Source organism: Humulus lupulus, chromosome 8 (assembly GCF_963169125.1).
Source record: "Humulus lupulus chromosome 8, drHumLupu1.1, whole genome shotgun sequence".
Taxonomy (NCBI): domain Eukaryota; kingdom Viridiplantae; phylum Streptophyta; class Magnoliopsida; order Rosales; family Cannabaceae; genus Humulus; species Humulus lupulus.
In genome coordinates, this window is record NC_084800.1 from 73,794,524 (window position 1) to 73,815,638 (window position 21,115).

The 21,115-nt window shown below is 37.6% G+C and overlaps 2 protein-coding genes across 2 annotated transcripts; one reads left to right on the forward strand and one right to left on the reverse strand.

Moving 5' to 3' along the window:
- Nucleotides 1-9,029: 9,029 nt before the first annotated feature.
- LOC133795632 (uncharacterized) lies at nucleotides 9,030-9,962 on the reverse strand. The gene is made up of 2 exons (XM_062233086.1): nucleotides 9,579-9,962; nucleotides 9,030-9,470 (listed from the first exon to the last, which is right to left on the reverse strand). The coding sequence occupies exons 1-2, from the start codon at nucleotides 9,960-9,962 to the stop codon at nucleotides 9,030-9,032; spliced, it is 825 nt and encodes a 274-aa protein (XP_062089070.1).
- A 3,547-nt stretch (nucleotides 9,963-13,509) lies between these two features.
- On the forward strand, nucleotides 13,510-20,353 carry LOC133797803 (uncharacterized). Its single transcript, XM_062235862.1, has 4 exons — nucleotides 13,510-17,718; nucleotides 17,910-19,211; nucleotides 19,609-19,726; nucleotides 19,848-20,353. The coding sequence occupies exons 1-4, from the start codon at nucleotides 16,879-16,881 to the stop codon at nucleotides 20,081-20,083; spliced, it is 2,496 nt and encodes an 831-aa protein (XP_062091846.1). The 5' UTR covers nucleotides 13,510-16,878; the 3' UTR covers nucleotides 20,084-20,353.
- The last annotated feature ends 762 nt before the right edge of the window (nucleotides 20,354-21,115 follow it).

The window sequence follows — 21,115 nt, forward strand, 5'->3', positions numbered from 1 at the left end:
TTGAACTAGGGTTGCGACCCAACCCCTTAAGGGACGCGACTTGCCTCAAAACAGAGGCAAAACACCTCCCTGGAAAGAGACACAGGTCGCGGCATGCTTAGCCAAGCGCCGCGACGCGCCCCAAAATTAGAGGCTTCCCCAAGCCTCGCGTGCACACTGGTCGTGGCATGCCCATCCTAGGGCCGCAGCTAGACCTGCAAACCCAGAAAATCAACCTTTCCTTCAAGTTTTCCCCCTGAGCTTAACCCCATAACTCACACCCCAAACTTCACCCAACCTCATAATTAAGCCCAGAATTCATAATCATACAACCTAAACATCCCAACAAGCTTATAAACTAGTTCTTGCACCCATCACATACACAGAACCAATCTTGAGAATCAATCCATGCATGCCTAAGTTCTAACACCCAACACCAGCAGAGTTTCAGCTTGTTCATCAAGTTTAAAAGCTTACCTTTGAGCTTGATTAAATCCCTGAATTGCTCCTCCAAGTTCTAGCTTCTAGCCCCCAAAGTCCAGCTTTGAACTTCTCCTTTGATCCCTAAGAAAATTAGCTTCCTCCTCCCTTCTTCTCCTAGCTTTTGCTTTCCCGTAGAGCTTTCAAAAATAATTCAGATATTCTTCTAAGTGAAATATACATGGATGACTTCTCCTCAACTAAGTTTATCCATCCTCAAAGCCAAATTACCTTTTTGCCCCTTAAACTTATCCTTAACCCTTAAGTAACCTTAAGGAAATTTAGTCATTTCCCAAATCCCGTTAAGTCCCCGAGGGCAACATAGTAAATTTCCCCAATATTCCCTTCTAAACATTCTAACCTCAAATATATCTCAAAATATTTATTTCTATAACCCGGTAACCCCACAAAACGTCCAATACCCGAAATACCCCTCGACTCGCCCCGACTCGGGTATTCGACCCCGTTGTGACTTCCTAGCCAACCAGCTCCCTAGAACTGTCTCGGATCGTGCATCACAAATATATCACAATTATCACATTTATGCCCTCAACAGGCTAAAATCACAAACATGCCCCTAATAACCAAACGGGGCCCACATGCGTATTTAATTCACCTAAACATGCATCTCTAATCGCATACTCATAAAGATTCACATATTATAATAATAAATCACTTATTGCCCTCCAGGCACGCTAATCAAAGCCCTAAGCCTTATTAGAAAACTTGGGTCGTTACATATATCTTAACCAAAATTTTTAATCCTAAACCGCTAATCATACTTAGTTCATGATTATGGCCAAATAACTCGATTAGCGAGTTTAGCACTGTTCAAATTGCACGTAACGATCCTTGGAATTTAGGGCGTCACAGATGATGTTCATGTTCTGACTCTGACTGAGAATAAACCAGATGAAGACGATCACAAACTGGTCCAAATAATCCTTGAACACTCGATTCATCAAATCCATAAAAGCAGCATGGGCATTAATCAATCCAAAGGACATAACTAAGAACTCATAATGCCCATATCTATTATGAAAATCAGTCTTCGGTATATCTCTGTCCTTGAACCTCAGCTGATAATAACCAGATCGAATGTCTGTCTTTGAGAATACCATTTTACCTTGCAATTGGTCAAACAAATCATCTATCCTTGGCAGAGGATACTTGTTCTTGAATTTTAACTTATTCAGTTCTCTGTAATTAATACACATCCTCAGAGAACCATCCTTCTTCTTCACAAACAGAACTGGTGCACCCCATGGTGAGAAACTAGGTCTAATAAAACCTAAATCCAACAGCTTATGCAGCTGTACCTTTAGTTCTTTTAATTCTGCTGGGGCCATTCTGTAAGGTGCTATAGACACTGGTTTCATCCCTAGTGCCAGTTCAATCTCTTTGTGTGGTGGAAATTCTGGTAAATCTTCTAGAAACACATCCAGAAACTCACAACCTAATCCGGTCTCCTCTGGTCCCATTGGCACGACCTGAGTGGTATCAACCACACTGGCTAAGAATCCTATGCAACCTCCTTGCAATAGATCTCTAGCCCTCAGAACATATATCATATGTATACGAGGTCCATGCACAGTGCCAACAAATACAAAAGGATCCTCACCTTCAGGCTCAAAGATTACCATCTTCCTTCTGCAATCTATGGTTGCCCCATACTTTTCTAACCAATCCATACCCAGAATCATGTCAAAATCAGTCATGACCAACTCTATCAAATCAACTGACAACTCTTTACCCTCTACTGTCACTGGCAATGACCTGACCCATCTTCTGGATACTATTAACTCCCCAGTGGGTAATACGGTTCCAAAACCCACAACATAATAATCACATGGTCTACACAGTCTATCAATAATTCTACTAGCAATAAAAGAATGTGTAGCACCAGAATCAATCAAAACAGTAGAAGAGGTTCTAGCACTAAAAAGCTTACTGTAACTACTGAGGGTGAAGCCTCAGCTTCTGCCTGAGTCAATGCGAACACTTGAGCTAGGGCCGAGCTGTCCGCCTTTCTTGGCTCTTCCTTTCTTGCTTTCGGGCAATCTTTCTTGAAATGTCCCATTACTCTACATAAGAAGCAGGCTTTTCCCCTACACTCCCCTATATGTCGCCTTTTGCACCTAGGGCACTCTAGATAAGTCCTCCAAGTTTCACTGCCACAGGTCCAAACCTCCCCCAGAGACTAGAGGTTAACACTTCTGAAATCTTTCATATAGTAATTCCCATATATTTCCACCATTAGGTTAAGTCGTAACTGGTGCCATTGTTGCCAACCCTCACAGGCCAGCGTTCCCTGACGGAACTCGCTGTCTCAATCACCTAATCTTTTCCTCTTGCCTGTACAATCCTGCTTGTATGCCAGTAAACACATGCCGCCAATCCCAGGGCCGACGGATGATTCTGGTCTCAACTGCCATCATTCACACTGCCTGATCCAACTGACTGCCTTGAATACAAAACTTCCAAATCTATCAGCAACCAAAAACTTGGCCTACCAACCCTAATACACTTATACAGTGATAAACCATAACAAGGCTAATCAACACAATAACCATATAATACACATACTACAATACAAAACAAAAATGCTCATGCATCAATCATCAAACCTCATTCCCACAAAACACATACATACTCATCATGCTCCCTATTCTAGTAGATAAGGCAACTCATATAAGCAGTTAAACAAGTATTGCATTTAATGCCAATCCTGAGTCGAGCTTGTCTCTGGCAGCGAGCGTACATGTTTGGTCAGTCTCTAGGAACCATAAACCTTGGCATGCTCTGATACCAAGTTGTAATGCCCTACTTCCTTAGAGTCGTTACTGTGTGATTTATAAATGTGTCATTAGCTCGCTAATCGAGGTTTTAGGTTGCAAAGTGTGATTGAATAAAAATAAAGACTCATTTAATAAAAATTAAGTACGAAGGGTTGATCTTTCATTGCAATTCGTAAAAATGTTACATTGGGATCCCAAAACACTGTTTTGAAATACATTTACAATCCGAAGGTACTATACAGCCGACCTAAGCAATAAAACCGAACGTTTACCACATGTTCCTTAAAATAACCCTAGCCATGGTGGCTAGGTAGGCCAAACATGTACACACCGCTCCACGCCCTTAAACTCATGGTTGTTCGACCCAATTTCCTTGCTACCTGCACCACAAAGCACCCGTGAGCCGAGGTCCAGCAAGAGAACTTCAAGCACAACATACAATAACAATATACCTCAACGAAACATACTTAATCAGAGCAACAAATGGCTTCCATATCCTATTAGAACGCACAATGACACAACAGTAGTTCAGCTCAAAAGTACAATGGCATAACAACCTAATAGTATAGCAATACAATAACATAGTGTACGCCCTAATTTTCCACGGGCTATTAGCGAGCTGAGATATGGCATACTTATATCTGCCATGTGGATACCACGTGGCTGGAGCTGCTGTTGTCAGGTCCTACCTCTTTAGCTCGAGGTAGCCAAAGGTTTATCAAAATTATTTAAAGGCCGAGTCAGAAATATGAAGACTGTGGGTCAAGAAGGCATCCAGCTCGAGGCATGAGCTGGAGTTGGAAGCTGTGACCCTTTATAAAGTCAACCACGCAATGTAAACGTGCATATATCAGACATCACGTGTCTGATATATCCCTGAATTCTCGGACACGCAGTAGGAACGTGCATGTTCAGGCACCCACGACTGGGTTGGGCCGTGCAGCCCATTATCCCCCTTTACCTATTGATTAGACCACACTTCATTTGTCAGGTTTTAGGAATTAATCATGAATGTCACAGAAGTGACATGATGGGTAAGAAGGTCACGGGATTACCCCCCTTACCAACCCCTAGGTGCCCTCTCCTATAAATATGGAGACCCTAAGAGTTGCAAAGGGTTGGATTCTATTGTGTAACAAAATACCCTGTAAAAGAATACCAGAAATATACCAATAATATTGGCTGGTGGAGTAGAAGGATTTTAACCTTCGAACCACCTAAAAATGTATTCGTGTCATCAGTTCATTTTAAGATCATTCATCTATTTCGGTTCATTACTCAGCACTAATCCCTTTCTCTTATTTTCTTAATTACCTGTTGGCGAAGAACCGCGTCAACACATAGCAGTACCATAACACATCAATACAATAACCTGATACTGTAAGATAGCACAGCAACATAATAATACAGCAGTATAATAACACAACAACTAAATACTACAATAGCGGCCTTCGCCGGTCGAGGTGCGTTACTAGGCACCAAGTCTGCGGTCCCGGCGAACGGGTGTGTACAACACCCATGAGGGTCTCGCCCTGGCGGCTTGCATTCAGCATGCTTAACGCTGATCTCGGCCCCTTACTGCTCCCGGCTCCGTGGTCTTAGCCGAACGGGTGTTTACAACACCCATGATGGTCTCGCCCTGGCAGCCTACATTCAGCATGCTTAACGCCGATCTTGGCCCCTTGCTAATCAGTCATGATCCCATGTATGAAATAACAACTATAAACAATACATACAGTACAACACACCACATAGTTCTACGAGTACAAAAAGTTCTCTTACCTAGTGTCCCGAGCTGACAATCCGAAGTGATCCCAAGCATGATCCTAATCCTGAGCTTGAGCGGTAAAACCTAGTCACAACGTATTAATAAATATCCATCATGATCTAAATAATTTAAAAGCCTTTGAAATAATAGACTAGCCTCTGGGACCTCGAATTCTACTAAACCGTGTAGTAGAATCCTTCCCAAGCCTTAACATTTAAGTTCCCGAGCCTAAAACCTTCAAACAACCATTATTTGTGTGAATTTTTGAATAATCGTTATATTATTCATGAAAGAATATTTCCTATAAATAGGCAGATTACAACTAAAGAATTAAAGATAAAGCTGTACAATTAACCTAGGTCAACTAATCACCTAAAAACTAGGAATATACAATAAAGATGGAAATAAAAAATTTGGTTACCCTAAAAGGGTGGATACCGAATAAATACAAGATATTTACATAATTCTACACTCCCCCTCAAGCTGGGTTATGTATATCAAACATTCCCAGCTTGCACACTAATTCATCAAAAGTAGTTATAAGAAGGGCTTTGGTAAGAACATCAACTATTTGGAATCTAGATGGAGTATAGATAGTTTGAATTGTGGCACTCTTAATCTTCTCAGTGATGAAGTGACGATCTATCTCAATATGTTTTGTCCTATCATGATGAACCAGATTTTTGGCGATACTAATGGCAGCCTGATTATCACAAAGCATTTTTATAGACTCTTCAACAAAGAGTCTCAGCTCACCCAGTAATCTTTTTAGCCAAATCCCTTCACAAACACCTAGAGCAAAAGCTCTAAATTATGCTTTGGCTAAACTTCTAGAAACTACTGATTCTTTCTTACTTTTGCAAGTCACTAGATTACCCCAAACATAAGAGCAGTATCCTGTAGTACTCATCCTATCTGTTACATCTCCTGCCCTATCTACATCAGTGTAAACTTTGATCTCTCTGTTATCACTTTTCTTGAATAGAAGTTCTTTTCCAGGATTCATCTTGAGGTATCTTAAGATTCTAGTAACCGCTTCCATGTGTTCCTCGGTAGGATTGTTCATGTATTGACTGACAACATTAATCGAGAAACCAATATCAGGTCTAGTATGAGATAGATAGATCAAACGTCCAACTAACCTTTGATATCTCCCCCTGTCCACTAGTAAGTTCTTTCCTGAACATACTTTCTTGTTAAAGTCCATTGGAGTTGAGGCTGGTTTGCATCCAAGCATTCATGTTTCCTTCAGTAAGTCAAGAACATACTTACGTTGAGAAACAAAGATGCCATGTCTTGATTGAGCAATTTCCATGCTAAGAAAATATCTAAGATTCCCAAGATCCTTAATCTCAAATTCCTTAGATAAGAAATCTTTCAATCTCCCCATCTCCTCCTTGTAGTCACCCGTTAGTATCATGTCATCCACACAAACAATTAGGATAGTTATCCTTTTATATGATGAAAATCTGACAAACAATGTGTGATCTGCTTGACATTGAGTGTACCCATTTTGAATGATTAACTTAGTAAATATGCCAAACCATTCCCGTGGAGATTGTTTAAGACCATACAAAGATTTCTTGAGTTTGCAAACTTTGTTCTGATTTGCAGAGTTCTCGTAGCCCGAAGGAATGTCCATATAAACTTCTTCTTCAAGGTCACCGTTTAGGAAAGCATTTTTCACATAAAGTTGGTGTGGATGCCAATCTCTATTTGTAGCAAGGGATAGTACACGTACGATGTTAAGCTTCGCAATAGAAGCAAACGTTTCTTGATAATCGATTCCATAGGACTGAGTGAAGCCTTTAGCAACAAGGCGAGCTTTAAACCTCTCAATGCTTCCATCTGCTTTGTGTTTAATAGTAAAGACCCACTTGCAACCCACTGATCTCTTCCCAGGTGGTAGATTTGTGATTGCCCAAGTACTGTTTTTAGCCAAAGCACTAATCTCATTTTCTACAGCCTTTTTCCATTGAGAATCAGTCAGTGCCTCTTGAATGGTGTGGGGAATCTGTATGTTATCAATAACAGAGACAAACGCCTGATAGGATGGTGATAATTTGTTATAGGATACAAAATTGTCAATAGGGTATTTTGTACATGCTCGAACTCCCTTTCTCAATGCAATTGGCAAATCCAAATCATCATTTATCTAAACTATATTATCATGGTTAGAACTACTTAAACCTGAATGAGTTTCTGGAGAGTGAGGATCCGGTTCTGATTCATGGTGGTCCTCCAGATGTGTTGTGTGCTCTATATCTTTACCATATTTTTTTCTTCTCATATAAACACGAAATTCTGGTTTGTGATTAGAAGCAAGAGTCATTGATGGTTCTGAAGAGTTTTCAATGATTTGGGAGCTTAAGGGATTAGATGAAGGACTAGATGAACATGATTTTCTATGACTTGAGAGGTGGAAGGAACACTAGGAGATGGAGTATTGATACTCAGAATAGTGTCCCAAAGATGAGATTCACTTGTATTATCCCCCTGAATCCCAGATTTGTAATAAGCATGATTTTTAAAAAAAGTGACATCCATAGAGTTATACATTCTTCGAGTTATAGGGGAATAACATTTATAACCCTTTTGATGAGAGGAATAACCAATAAAAATGCACTTTAGAGATTTAGGGTCTAACTTACTACGATTTGGAGAATGAAGATGAACAAAGGCGGTGCAGCCGAAGACCTTAGGATCGAGAAGACTAATGAATCTTGTATGAGTGAATGATTGCAAGACTTTTTGACATGGGGTTTGAAAGTTGAGAACCTGAGATGGCATTCGGTTGATAAGATAAGTAGCTGTAAGAACAGCTTCACCCCATAAATATTTGGGAACTTGAGTAGAAAACAAGAGAGAATGAGCAACTTCTAATAGATGTCTATTTTTTCGTTCAGCTACCCCATTTTGTTGAGGAGCATCAACACAAGAGCTTAAATGTAAAATACCTTGTTGTGTGAGGAAATGACCGATGATGGAATTGAAGAAATCCTTAGCATTGTCGGTCTTGAGGGTTTGAATTTTAGTGTGAAATTGAGTTTGAATCATGGAATGAAATTGTTTAAAAATTTCACTTACTTCTGATTTTGTTTTCATGAGAAACACCCAAGTTAATCTAGTGTGATCATTAATAAAAGATACATACCATTTTTGTCCAGTTATATTGTTTACACGTGAAGGACCCCACACATCACTATGACTCAATGAAAAAGATTTGGAAGATTTATATGATATTCTAGAATATGTGTTTCGAGTGTGTTTCACAAATTGACAGATTTCACAACAAAAAGAATTCAGATTTCTATTAATAAATAAACAGGGAAACATCTTTAACAAATACAAGAAATCTGGATGACTAAGACGATAGTGCCACAACATAATATCACTATCTTTATTTGAAATAGACTGATTATTCAAAGAAAACAAACTGAATTTATGAGCTGTCCTAGCGGATGGAGTGTCATCTTGTAGGATATAGAGCCTAGAACACATCTTAGCACTGCCAATCATCTTCCCTGAATCAAATTCCTGAAAAACACATAAATTTGAGTAAAACTTAGTCACACAATTTAGGTCATGAGTAAATTTACTAATAGATCGTAAATTACAATCCAAATTTGGCACATAGAGAACATAATTGAGAGTTAGGTTCAGATTTATCTTGACTGAACCCGAACCCTCAACCTTAGAGGATGTGCTGTCTGCAATTTTTACTGTGTGGTGCTCTAGACTTGTGTGGAATTCAGATAAAATATTTGCATCTCCTGTCATATGATCTGATGTTCCAGAATAAAGAATCCAAGGTTAGTAATTCTTTTATTGACAATAAGAGCTACTGAATGGTTACCTTTCATGGCTAACAACCCTATACCATGTGTACTATTCGGCTGTTCAGTAATGTGTGACTGACTTAGGAGTTTCTGAAGTGCTTCTAACTGTGCTTTAGTGAAAGGTAATGAATCAGATCAATCTCCTTTTCCTTCAGCAGTAGTATTTTAAGTGGCAGCAACATTTCCATGACTCTCCTTGTCTTTCCACGACTTTGGCTTCCAATTGGCAGGTTTTCCATGAATTTTCCAGCATGTTTCTCTGAAATGTCCAGGCCTACGACAGTGATCACACCATGGACGTCCCTTCTGTTGTCGGTTATCTTGATTAGCACCTTGGAATTGTCCTCGGGTAGAGGAGTTTTGAGTGGATTGAAGACTTGAAGAGCCCATCATAACCTTCTTTCTGCTTTCTTCATGTCGAACCTCTGAGAATGCTTCTTTGACTTGAGGAAGAGGCTTGGAACTCATGATTCTACTCCTCACTGCATCAAGATCCTTATTGAGGCCATGAAGAAATTTGAATGTTCTCCTTTTTCCCACAATGCTTCGATATAGAGCAGTGTCTTCAACACACTTCCAGGAATAAGATTCGAACAGGTCCAATTGCTGCCAATACCGGGTAAGAGTGTTGAAGTAGTGCGTGACAGAGGTATCTTCTTGGTGGAGGTCAATAAGGGCAACTTCAATCTCAAATAATTATGATGTATTATTGACGCTTGAATAAGAGTTTTTAACAGCATCCCAAAGCTCCCTGGCTGTTGTATACAGAAGAAAATTGTCTCCTATATCATTATTCATGGAACTAATCAACCATGATTTAATCATGTGATTATCTGCCTTCCATGTTTTATACTTTGGATCATTTGTTTTTGGAGTATCAATCTCTCCTATGAGGTATTTTTCCTTCCCTTTTCCACCTATGTACATCATCACCAACTGTGACCATTGAAGGTAATTATGGCCATAGAATTTGTGGCTGCTGACTAAAGAAACAGCCTTAGTGCCGTGAGATGAAGAACCATTTGACATATTCAAATTAGAGAGGGTGGAGGGATGAGAGGATGCATCTGAAGTGAGGCCTTCATTCTCAGTAGCCATGGTGAATTGATGTGTGAAGAACAGGAAGAGAAGAACTGATACGAGAGAAAAGAAAATAAAAAAAGGAAAGAAAAATAGAGAAACGATTAGGGTATGGGTGGCTCTGATACCATGTGAATTTTTGAATAATCATTATATTGTTCATGAAAGAATATTGCCTATAAATAGGCAGATTACAACTAAAGAATTAAAGATAAAGTTGTACAATTAAACTAGGTTAACTAATCACCTAAAAGCCAGGAATATACAATAAAGATGGAAATAAAAATTTCGGTTACCCTAAAAGGGTGGATACCGAATAAATACAAGATATTTACATATTTCTACAATTTGCATTTGAGCCGCGGTCCAACCCCTTAAGGGCCGCAGCGCGCTCAAGTTAGAGGCAAAATGCCTCTCTGTTGAGGGACACGGGTCGCGGCGCGCTACACCTTGCGCCGCAACGCGCCTGGGCAAACAGAGGCTTTCCAGCCTCTTCAAACACACGGGCCGTGACGCCTGAAAAACAGGGTCGCAACCCGAGCCCCCAAACCCAGAAACTCCACCATTCATCTGCGTTTTTCCTGAACTCAATTCACCAAAAATCCACCCTAGACATAAACTAAAGTTAGAGTGAAGTCTCTCAAGCATTCCCAAATACCATATACAACTCAACCACACTAATAGCTAAACCAAAACTCCATCACAGCCCAAATTCAAACCTTGAGTGTGAAACTAAAGAACATCAATATCAAACTCACAATTCAATAGATAAGCATAGGAATTCACTTACCCCCTCTGCAAATGATGATCCTGAATTAATCCTCATCTAATCATAGCTTGATTCCTGAGTCTCCAAGCTTCCAAACCTTCATTTTTTGCATCAATTCCCCAATAACCCCCACTAGCTTCTATGCACACCAAAGGAAAGGAGAGAACTGCATAGGGAGAGAGAGAGAGTTCTTTCTACTTCTGGTGGGTTCTAGCATCTAAGGCCATCCTAGCCTATCCCCTAAGTGAAAAGTCCAAAATGCCCTTTAGACATAACCCTATCCTTTAACAGCCCAAGGGCTAAATCGTCATTTGCCACGTCCCGTTAGTTCCTCGAGTGCTCCTACAACTCCTTATTTTATCCCGATATACCCAAATTATTACTAATAATTTCTCGTTACCCGATAAACCCCAGGCACATGCCAAGTTCTCAAAATACTCCTAGGCTCACCTTTAGCCGGGTATCTGACATCGTTGTGACTATTCCGCTAATCTGCTCCTTAGGATCGTCTCCGACCGCACATCTCAAATATATCCCCCGTAACACTAGAGTCTTGCTCATAGCACATGCATATTTACATTTATGCCCTCAACAGGCTAAAACTACAAATACGCCCCTATTTACAAAAATGGGTCCACATGCATATTTCATACACACAATCATACATGTCTAATCACATGGCCACATAATTCATTTATAACATATCATCACGCATATAATCTAAATTAGGCACTTCAGGCATAGTAGTCAAGGCACTTAGCCTTAATTATCATATTCGAGACGTTTCAGTTTACATTTAATAAAAAAATGTAAAATAAATAGTTAAAAGTGAAATTACGTAGGCATTCTCCTCCTCCTAACTATTATTAAGGAGTGTTGTTATAAATTTCCATGTTAGGTTACTTAACAATAATCATTATTAATTACTTTGAGATATTATTTTTTAGAGTAATTACTCGAGAAAAAGCCACTATTTATTTATAGATTCGTACGAAGATTCAGCGACGAGGTGCGGTCAACATAATCGCTCTCTTTTGCTTATAGAATAGTAAGAAGTGAGAACATAGAAGAAGCAAATGAAGACCTTCTCCTCTTTGCGGCTCCTCCCTTTGCTTCTCTCTCATTCTCAATTGGGGATTCTCTCTCTTTGCCCTATTTAGGTTTTCATCTCTCAATTCTCCAATTCTTCAATTCAAACCCTTTCTTTCGTGTTTTTCCATATTCACTCACACCTCTAATTCTTCTGTAGCTCTCTTCAATTCAATGTCAACACATACCGAAACATACAAGTCCATATTTATGGACCTCGACGGGTAAGATTCATTGCTTTTTTCGGAACATGGGTGGGTTGGATTCATTGATGGTATTGGTTATCTCTCATGTCGCGTCCTTGTTAGTGTAGTGATTTTTGTGGTTTTGTTTTGATAATGAATCCATACATTTGATGTTTGTATAGTGCTTTTTGTACGTATTCAAATGTGGGAAATTTGCAAGGGTTTGTGCTTAGTTTATTGGGTTCAAAACTTTCTGATCAAAATACTAATGTTGTAGAGGTGATAGAATTTTCAACATTATGGGAACAGTAGACTACCTTTCCCAAAATTTTGAAGTGGGATAAATTTATTCATACTTGATCTGTAAAATTTGTTAAAAAATAGGGACAGTTGACAGGATAATTCAATTATGTTTTATGTTTTAATGATCTTTTAGTTCGAGCTAGGAGCTTGAGTTGTAGAGTAGTAGTCTATATTTTAGAAGACAGTAATAGATTGTCCTAGTTGGGGATTATATATAGATTTTTGGTGGTTGGTTTAGAGAGTGGAATTGGTCAGTTCAAGTATGCCATGAATCTTTGATCGGTTAGTTCCTTATAGGTTGAAAGTTGGAATGGTCGTAAAAATCAATTACACGGTGGTAGCAAGAGTTCTGTTGTCTCAGAATAGGGTCTAATTGCCGAAGATGGAAGGTGGGAGAATCTGGTGAGCTGGTGTATTTGAGATCTTTCTTTTGCTCTTTGTAGTCTTTAAAAGTTGTTGATCATACAACGGTTATGTGTTTTACCTTCTCATCATTGAGTAAGGTTAAGTTGCTTTGCTTGATAAGTCATTGCTTTTGTTAATAAAAGCAAGAGATGGTCAAAAGTGTGTACTAATTCTCTGCTGGTGTGCTTAGATAATCGTCAAATTAGTGTGTCAAGACACTAGGTATTGTACAAGGAAGTCTTCTTCAAAAAAAGCACATTTTGGGTTATCATATTAGTAAGCAGGGATTTGTTCAATGTGAGTTACTAGGCATTTTGTACGACTATTGAAACTTTAAATGAATGACAAAAGAGGATAGACAGGAGATGAATCTTTCTGAACAACATCTTTCATTCCATCATCTGCAACACTCAGAAGATAGTTGCCGAGGCAATTCTAATATTTATTTATATGATAATAGAGTATCAACTTGAGTAATGCTTTTTCTTTTCCATATGTAATGTAGTTCTACTGGATGAAGATGTTAGATTGTGTTTTGTCTTAACATATCATCTAGTGGATAACACAGCTTAACAGAAAATAGAAAAGATTAGGTCTTTTCTTTCATGTTTTACTTAAAGATGAATTTCTTAACTTCTATTTTGCTTGAAGTTGAGAAGGTAACATAGAATTGGACGTTGGTGATTTTATAGTTATTTGGGATAGTTTTTGAGTTTGTTATTCAGCATTTGATCCTTTTGTTGTAAATAAGGTAATTTGTTCCATTGAGCTTGTCATTGGTCAGCAAGTAAGGCCTTTTGTTTGGTTCTTATAGATCAAGTACAAGAACGAATTTCGAAGTGGGTACTTTCTTGTCATATTACTGAATCTACAAGCACTTTGAGTATCAAATGAGAATTACAGGCACTTGATGAATGTACCTCCCTATTCATTTGAACACGTTAAATATAGCAAAATGAAAGTTATAAACGGTTGTTGCCATTTGTTCATGTTATTTGATTATCTGAAGCGTGATGTGAATGCTGGTATTATTTATGGTGGTTCTTAAATCCATTAGTTCTAGGTTATATGTGGGGGTGAATTTTGTATGTAGCGAAGAATTTGACATGATGATTAGCCTACTTGCTGAAGATCATTTGCACTTTAGGAGATAATCATCCCAAGATTCAATATATTTTAGAAGATTTTATGAAAGCAGGCAAGAGTTCAGGGGTTGGTTCTCTTTGCAGCCTTCTTTAAAGTGCTTTAACAGAACTACACGAAGTAGTATAAATTTAGCTACTTATGAGAGGTGCCCTTTTTATGATTTGTTTCTTTTCATTTATATATATGTATATCTTAATCTTATGGTCCCCATTTCTTATAATAAATATATAATCTTATGGAGAATCCAATTCCATAAGTTAATAGCAGCTGTATTCTCAACTGCAATTAATTTTTCTTTTTAAAAAAAATAAAGATCTTCAAGAATTATTTATGACAAAGCTGACATCTATCCGATTCGTTAAGTATTGTATTCCTACTCAACTTCATTCTCTATTTCAATATAGCTTGAGAAGTTTTCTGGATTGAAGCATTTTAATTTTTTATTTATTTTATATATGTGGAATTTGAATGCTCTAAATCCACTTTTTCTTAAGCTTTATATTTCTGGTCCCGGTCCGCTTTGAAGTTTTCCTTTGAGCTGTTGGTCGCTCCAAGCTAACTAACTCTTGTATTGAAGAAGTATCTCTTTGCAATATTATTGTGCTAATAATGGTGGAGACAGGTTAAATTATTGGTCATGCCTTTTGGACTCAAAAGGATTTCTTATCTCAGAATATATTGACATTCATACACTATAATGGTAAGTGTTGAATACCTTTAGTGATTGAAAAGCAGGAGCAGAGACCAGGCATAAAGTTCTTTTTCTATTTTTACTATGGCTTTTGTTTTTTATATTTTGGCTCTACTCTTTCACTTTATTCATAATTTGCATTAAACAACACATTATGCCACAGGGTTATTTGTCAACTGTGGTGATAATGGTTAAACAAAAACTTTTCTTTTCCCTGATGGTCAATAATATGGAAAAACAATTCAAAATGAATGATCATTTTTTACTTGGGGAAAGTAAAGTTTCGATCAGTCTGTTTTAAAAATTCCTAGTTTCATGCTCTACTCCATATATTTGGTCTATTATAAGCTTGAAGTGCATTCTACTTCTATTGTGAATTTTGCATCTCAAAAGTTCTGCTCTTAATCTCCATGTGAATCAACAGTGTAAAGTGTAGATAAGAAGTTTGTTTATATTGGACTAGTCTGTTTTGTTTTAAGCAATAAATAGTTCATTACAGTAGCTCATTGCTGAAAAATCATAAAAAGTGGGTCTTAGAGTTGATATGTGAACTTATTATAATTGGGTTGATATGTGAACTTAATATATGTGCACTGTTTTAGTGATTATCCATTGAAATCAGTGATAGAATATTGAGTTTGGCATTGAATATGGTCAACTGGGGGGGTTAAGTACATTGTAAGAGGATGCTTAAGATTGCTCATATTATTATTTTTATATATAATTTATTAGTGTTTTTTTAAAAGTAATAGTCACGGAAAATGGGTGGAGATATTGTCACCATAATTTTGTATAAGTTTGGTTTAAGAAGTCTGAGGATAAGTATAGAACTCTCTTGGATGTGACATGGGTAGAGCTTTCCATGATAGTTGGGTGTCAATGCTTTTTTTTAAGGCTTACTCATTTTATAAGTTACATATTTCTTCTCTCCGCCTTTGACTTTTGTTATTTTTTTCCCCTATTTTAATACATGCTCTCTTTTTTTTATTTCAACTCTTCTCATTACGACTTGTTTAAAAAACTATTTTTCTTATGAGAATTCATAATTGTATTGTATGGCAGTGTTTTTTTTTAATTTTTTTTATATAATTCTTCTTGTGTATGAAAATGCATACTAAGGCATAGATGACTATAATTGTTAATTTATAATTTAAACATGTATTTATTGATTTTATATGTGTCATAAACTAGCATGTTAATAACTTATAGCTATATTTAGCTCAGGCTAATTTAACATGTAAAAAGCCTATTTATGAGAGAGTACCCTATAGAAAGATAATTTTGCTCTTAATTTTTGGTGCCCAATATTGCATAATTTTGTTTTTAACTATATAATAGCTTCAGTTTTTGCATTTTTAGATTTTCTAGATGAGTTTTGCATTTTAATGGTTCCTAAATTTAGTTTTTTTTTCCCTTAAAACATAAAAAGTTTTAACAAATTACCGCGTTATTTTCGTTTTATTTTTTACTTATTCAATTCTAAAATATTTTCTTAAACGTTAAGTCTTAATTTGACTGAATTACCGACTTTAATTCCACCTTTTCTGCTGTCAGTTTGATGAATAGGCCAAATTACCTTAAAGTCCCCAATTCGAACTCACCGTCTGACACTCATCCCAACCGTCGCATTGAAGCCCTTTATCGTCTTTTCACTTGCCATGCGCTCAAACCTAAATAAAAATATCAGGCTCCTCCTCTCTCTTTTTAAAAAGATAAATTAATTAAAAAGAAAAAGAAAAGCTGAAGACTATCTTTCTCTCTCTTCCTTTGGAGCGAACCAATATTCGGAAAAAGGCTGAATCTGGACCGTCAAATTTAAAGATCAAACGGCTCTCATAAGTCGGCGAGTAGTTACCCCATAACTCCTCACTGTGGATTTTTATCATAAACCCTAGCCGCGCGATTCACAGAAACTCGGTTTCCCTCCTTTTCTCATCTTCTTCACTCTCACTCACTTTTTCTCCTTCCAAACAACCTAACCTCCTGTAAGTCGGTCTCGATAGCTCGCCGATCGTAGATCTTTCTCTATCTTTATATTTATCTATGTTTCTTTCCCTTTCAGATCTTTAGGTTCTGTATTTTCCCTTTTTTGTTGTAGATATATACAGAACTTTCTTCTTCATCTTGTATTTTCATGAGTCTTTCTGAGATTATTGTTGTATTTTTGTGTTTGTAAATTTTTTTAGAGAAAAAAAAAAGAAGAAGAATAGATTGTTTGTTACGTGTAATTTTCTTGTACATACAACGAGTCGTATTTAAACTTTATGAGCTCCGACTCAGTGAGTCAAGAGTGAGTCAAGATAATGACGGACTGGGAAGCATCTTGGTCGATTTGCGTTTCCGATTATGAGGTCTGTTCGTGCTGAACTTTTGGGTTCAGGGTGGTTTGGGTCAGTCCACGCGTCCGAGTTCGAGGCTGAGTTGACTCGTAGGTCGACTCGAAGGCTCAGTGAGTCCGGCGATAAGGTAGTTAGTCCACGAGTCAAGGCGCTCGGTAGCCTGGGCACTGCGGCAATGCCATCCGTTGGCATGAGAAGGACCACGAGGGTGTTTGGGGTGGTTAAGGGTGCGGATGGAGCGAGGGTGTTAAGGTCAGGGAGGCGGCTCTTGGCCGAATCTGGTGAGACCAAACTCAGGAGACATAACGATGGGGATGACTGGTTCAACGTTGTCAAGAGCAATGGCGGTAAAGGGGGTGGCGGTGGAGGTCTAAGCTATGGCTGGACTGACAATGATAAGCCCAAGAGAACCCCCATCGTGGCTGAACTTGAGGTGCCTAAAAAGCCCCCAAAGGAAAGTGTTGGGGCGGCTTTGGCCAAAGTGCACGACCCTGATAAAATGTATGGAATTGTGTATACCCGAAAGAGGAAGCAAAGTTGCCGAAGTCCAGTCATCTCGAAGACTTTGTGTGAAGGCAGGTTTGGGCGTCGTTTCGTGCGTCGACAGAGAAGGAAGCTAAATTCTGGTGTGAGCCTAGCGGCGGGAGCTGGTAGTTCTGATGTCCGAGGGGTGATTAGCGTTGCTGTTGCTTCTTCCTTGGACAGGAATCTTTGTGCTGTTAGTTTTTTGTATTCGGTTTTGGTATACATGACGAGGGCCAGGCTGAGATTGACCGATCTTTTTGATTTTCTCATCTCCGAACCTTTACGAAGTGTTCACACTTCATCTGGCGTGACCACTTTTTTGGTAAGGCTATGTTGTCTTTGTTTTTTTTCAAACTATACTTTCTTGGTTGTGCATACATCTATGCACTGAGAATATATAATGGGAATATAGTCGTATTGTAACATAATTTTTCTTCAGTTTCTGGGTTCACTGTGACAAGCTATTTGGTGATAATTGTATTCCTTTTTTTATTATTTTGAAATCATCTTCAGGATCATCCTTCGACTAAGCGTTTTGCGAGTTGCAAGATTTTTGGAGCTATGCAATTTCAGCCTATATTTTGTGTGGACTTTTCTGCAATTCCGTCTTGTTTTATTTTCATGCATTCATGCATGTATTTTAGAAAGTATCAGCCATCACTTCGGAATGATACAATTCTTGATGGTGACGAGATTATGTCTGATGAAGAAGAAAATACAGATATTTTGGAATCTGGTGCTATTATGCGCCCTGAATTAAATTATACTGAGAACAGGTGGTTGTCACATCCATCTGTTAAAGCTTCGAAGTTGGCTGGTCGAAGCACTCAATACAGGGGTGGGTTAATTTCACGCAAAAGGCGGAGTTCCCTGAGGAGGACGAGAGCTAGAAATCCGTCATTAATGAATAGTGTACAGAATTTTAATGGAGTTTTAGTTTCTGATTTAGGTATCTTTAGGAAAAATGCAGTTCCTTCTGTAGCATCTAATAACAAGCTTAGGAGATCACTTCGGAATAATAGACCGGTTGGAGGCTTGAAAGATTTGAACTCAACAAAAGCTGTATTAACAAAGAGTAAGGATTCAGCTTCCTGCTCTGCAAATATTTTGGTCATCGAATCAGACAAGTGTTACAGGATTGAAGAGGTAGATGTTAGTTTAGAAATGTCTTCTTTAGGAGAGTGGCTTATTGCTGTTAAGAAAGATGGAACAACGAAATTCACCCACAAGGCAGAAAAGGTTATGAGGCCGAATTCTTTCAACCGCTTCACACATGCTGTAATATGGGCTGTGGATAATGTCTGGAAGCTTGAGTTTCCTGATAAAATGGACTGGCTTATCTACAAGGATCTTTACAAGCTATGTTGTGATCGAAATGTGTCATCCCCTGGGGTTAAGAATATCCCTATACCTGGAGTAAATGAGGTCTCACTTGATTGGGATAGCCATAATGCTCCATTTTGCAGACCAGATTCATACATATCCATGAGAGAAAATGAAGTCAGCAGAGCCATGGCAAATAAGAACGCTAATTATGACATGGATTTGGAGGATGAGGAATGGCTAAATAAATTAAACAGCGAGTCTTGTGTAGAGAATGGGATGCGGGAGCATGTTTCAGAGGATAATTTTGAGTCAATGTTTGATACCTTTGAGATAGCCTACTTTTATAATGAAGTTGATATCACCAAGGACACAAATTTAGCTGTTCATCTATGTCAGCATCTGGGTGGGAGAGAAGTAGTAGCAGCTGTTTATGAATATTGGTTGGAAAAGCGGAAGCAGAAGAAGGCATCTCTGCTTCGGGTTTTTCAGGTACATTTTCAGTTACTGCTAAGCTATCTCATTGGATTTTTGGGTTTTTATATGTTGGCTGTTAGCTCATGTTTTGTGGTTATTTATGCTCTTTACTTGTAAGATAATGGAATTAGTTATGGTTCATTTGCTTGGTTGTAGTTTTATACCTGAAGTTTGCATCTGCTTTTTAAGAATTCTATTTCTGATTTGGATTATATTAGATTCAGTGACTTTATGTTGTCTGGCTCGTATTATCTTTTTTGTTTACTATCTGATGCCAATTAATCTTTCTGTAATGTGTGATTTTTTTTTTTTTTTTGATAAATTCATGTATTGGTTAATCTGAACGTCCATATCCCACTCTTGTTCATCATCTTATTTGGTTATTTGACTATAATGATGGTTGTTTAAACAGGGTAATGAAATGAAAAGAGCTTCAATAGCCCCAAAGATTTCATACCGCAGGAAAAGATCCTTCAAACGACAACCAACTCAATTAGGAAGAGGCAAACAAACTAGTTTTTTGTTTCACGGTAATTTTTATTGTGTTATTATTAGAACTTAAGATATGAAATTGCTTTAATTAATATTTTTTGAGGTAGTTGATATACTGCTTTTGCTGAATTATACTTGGTATTTTTTAATGATGTGCAGCCATGGCGTCTGAAATGAACAGTGTTGAAGAACAGAATGCCAGGCTCACTAAAGCTCAAATATCAGCGAACAAGTGTATGGAATCAGCGGTTTATAAACGTCGTAGGGCTCAGCTGCTTATGAACAATGCAGATCTGGCAACTTACAAGGCAACAATGGCTATTAGAATTGCTGATGCGATGGCTTTATATCCCCATTCTGCTTCTGCTTCTGCTTCTGCATATTTTCTTGATTGAGAATCGAATTGCTATGACCACAATTACCCAATTTTAAATTCAAGGGGGGAAGGAATAATTTCTCTGTGGCTGGCTGGTTGGAAAGGCCTTTCTTTTTTTTGGAGAAATGCAAGTAATGTAATTTTGTATAGCTTTTTCATTGGTATTATTGTACATTCTGTATTATTATTATTAGTATAACCTCACACCAATAGTGTACAAGTGAATTCAGTTGATTTCCTTAGGTAGAAAATGATGGGAAAAAGAAATTACATGATTATTGGGCCCAAATGACTTTCTTTGCTCTCTGGTCTTGGCCTTTTTTTTTGTTTGGGTGTTGATGACATTCAGTTTGGTCTTTTAATTGCCACACGTGTGGAGTGAATTGTATGTTTGTGTCTATTATTAATCTGACTAAATATGATCGAACAAACATTTGCTTTAAAGAATGTTAACTAATGAATGTAATAATGTTAGGCACATACAAATATTATTGTGCAACGCGAGTGCCTTGGAAATAATTGTCATTTTGGGTAATGCTCTCCTAGATAGGTAGAGAGGAATGTTAGTTTTGGTGGTGACTTATTCGGCATGTTACTTTTTTAGTGGGCTTTCTCAGAATTAAATTTTTCGTTTGATTGGTTTCCTCAAAGTTTGAACTTTTAAAATAAAATTCTTCATGTGGCTTTGTAAAAAAAAATGATTTTATAAAGCTAAAAGTTCAAAAGCCACAAGCTAGGCCAATCACAAGGTAAGCCCTAGGCCTACTCGGCCTGCTATCGATTAGTTTATCTTCTATTTTAATTTCTAGGATTAAAGAATTAGAATACAAATAAAAAATTTTAAAATTCAAAAGGTCTTTTGGAGAAATTAGAATTTCTAATTTTTTTAAAAGATTTTTTTTGAGAAACTATTTAAAAGATATTTTTTTAATAATATACAAACGGAAAAAATATTTTATACTTTACATTGTGATATTTACGATTATATACATATAACATAAAATAATTATAAAATTCACTTATAAAAATGTCTTGTCACATCATCAAAAAT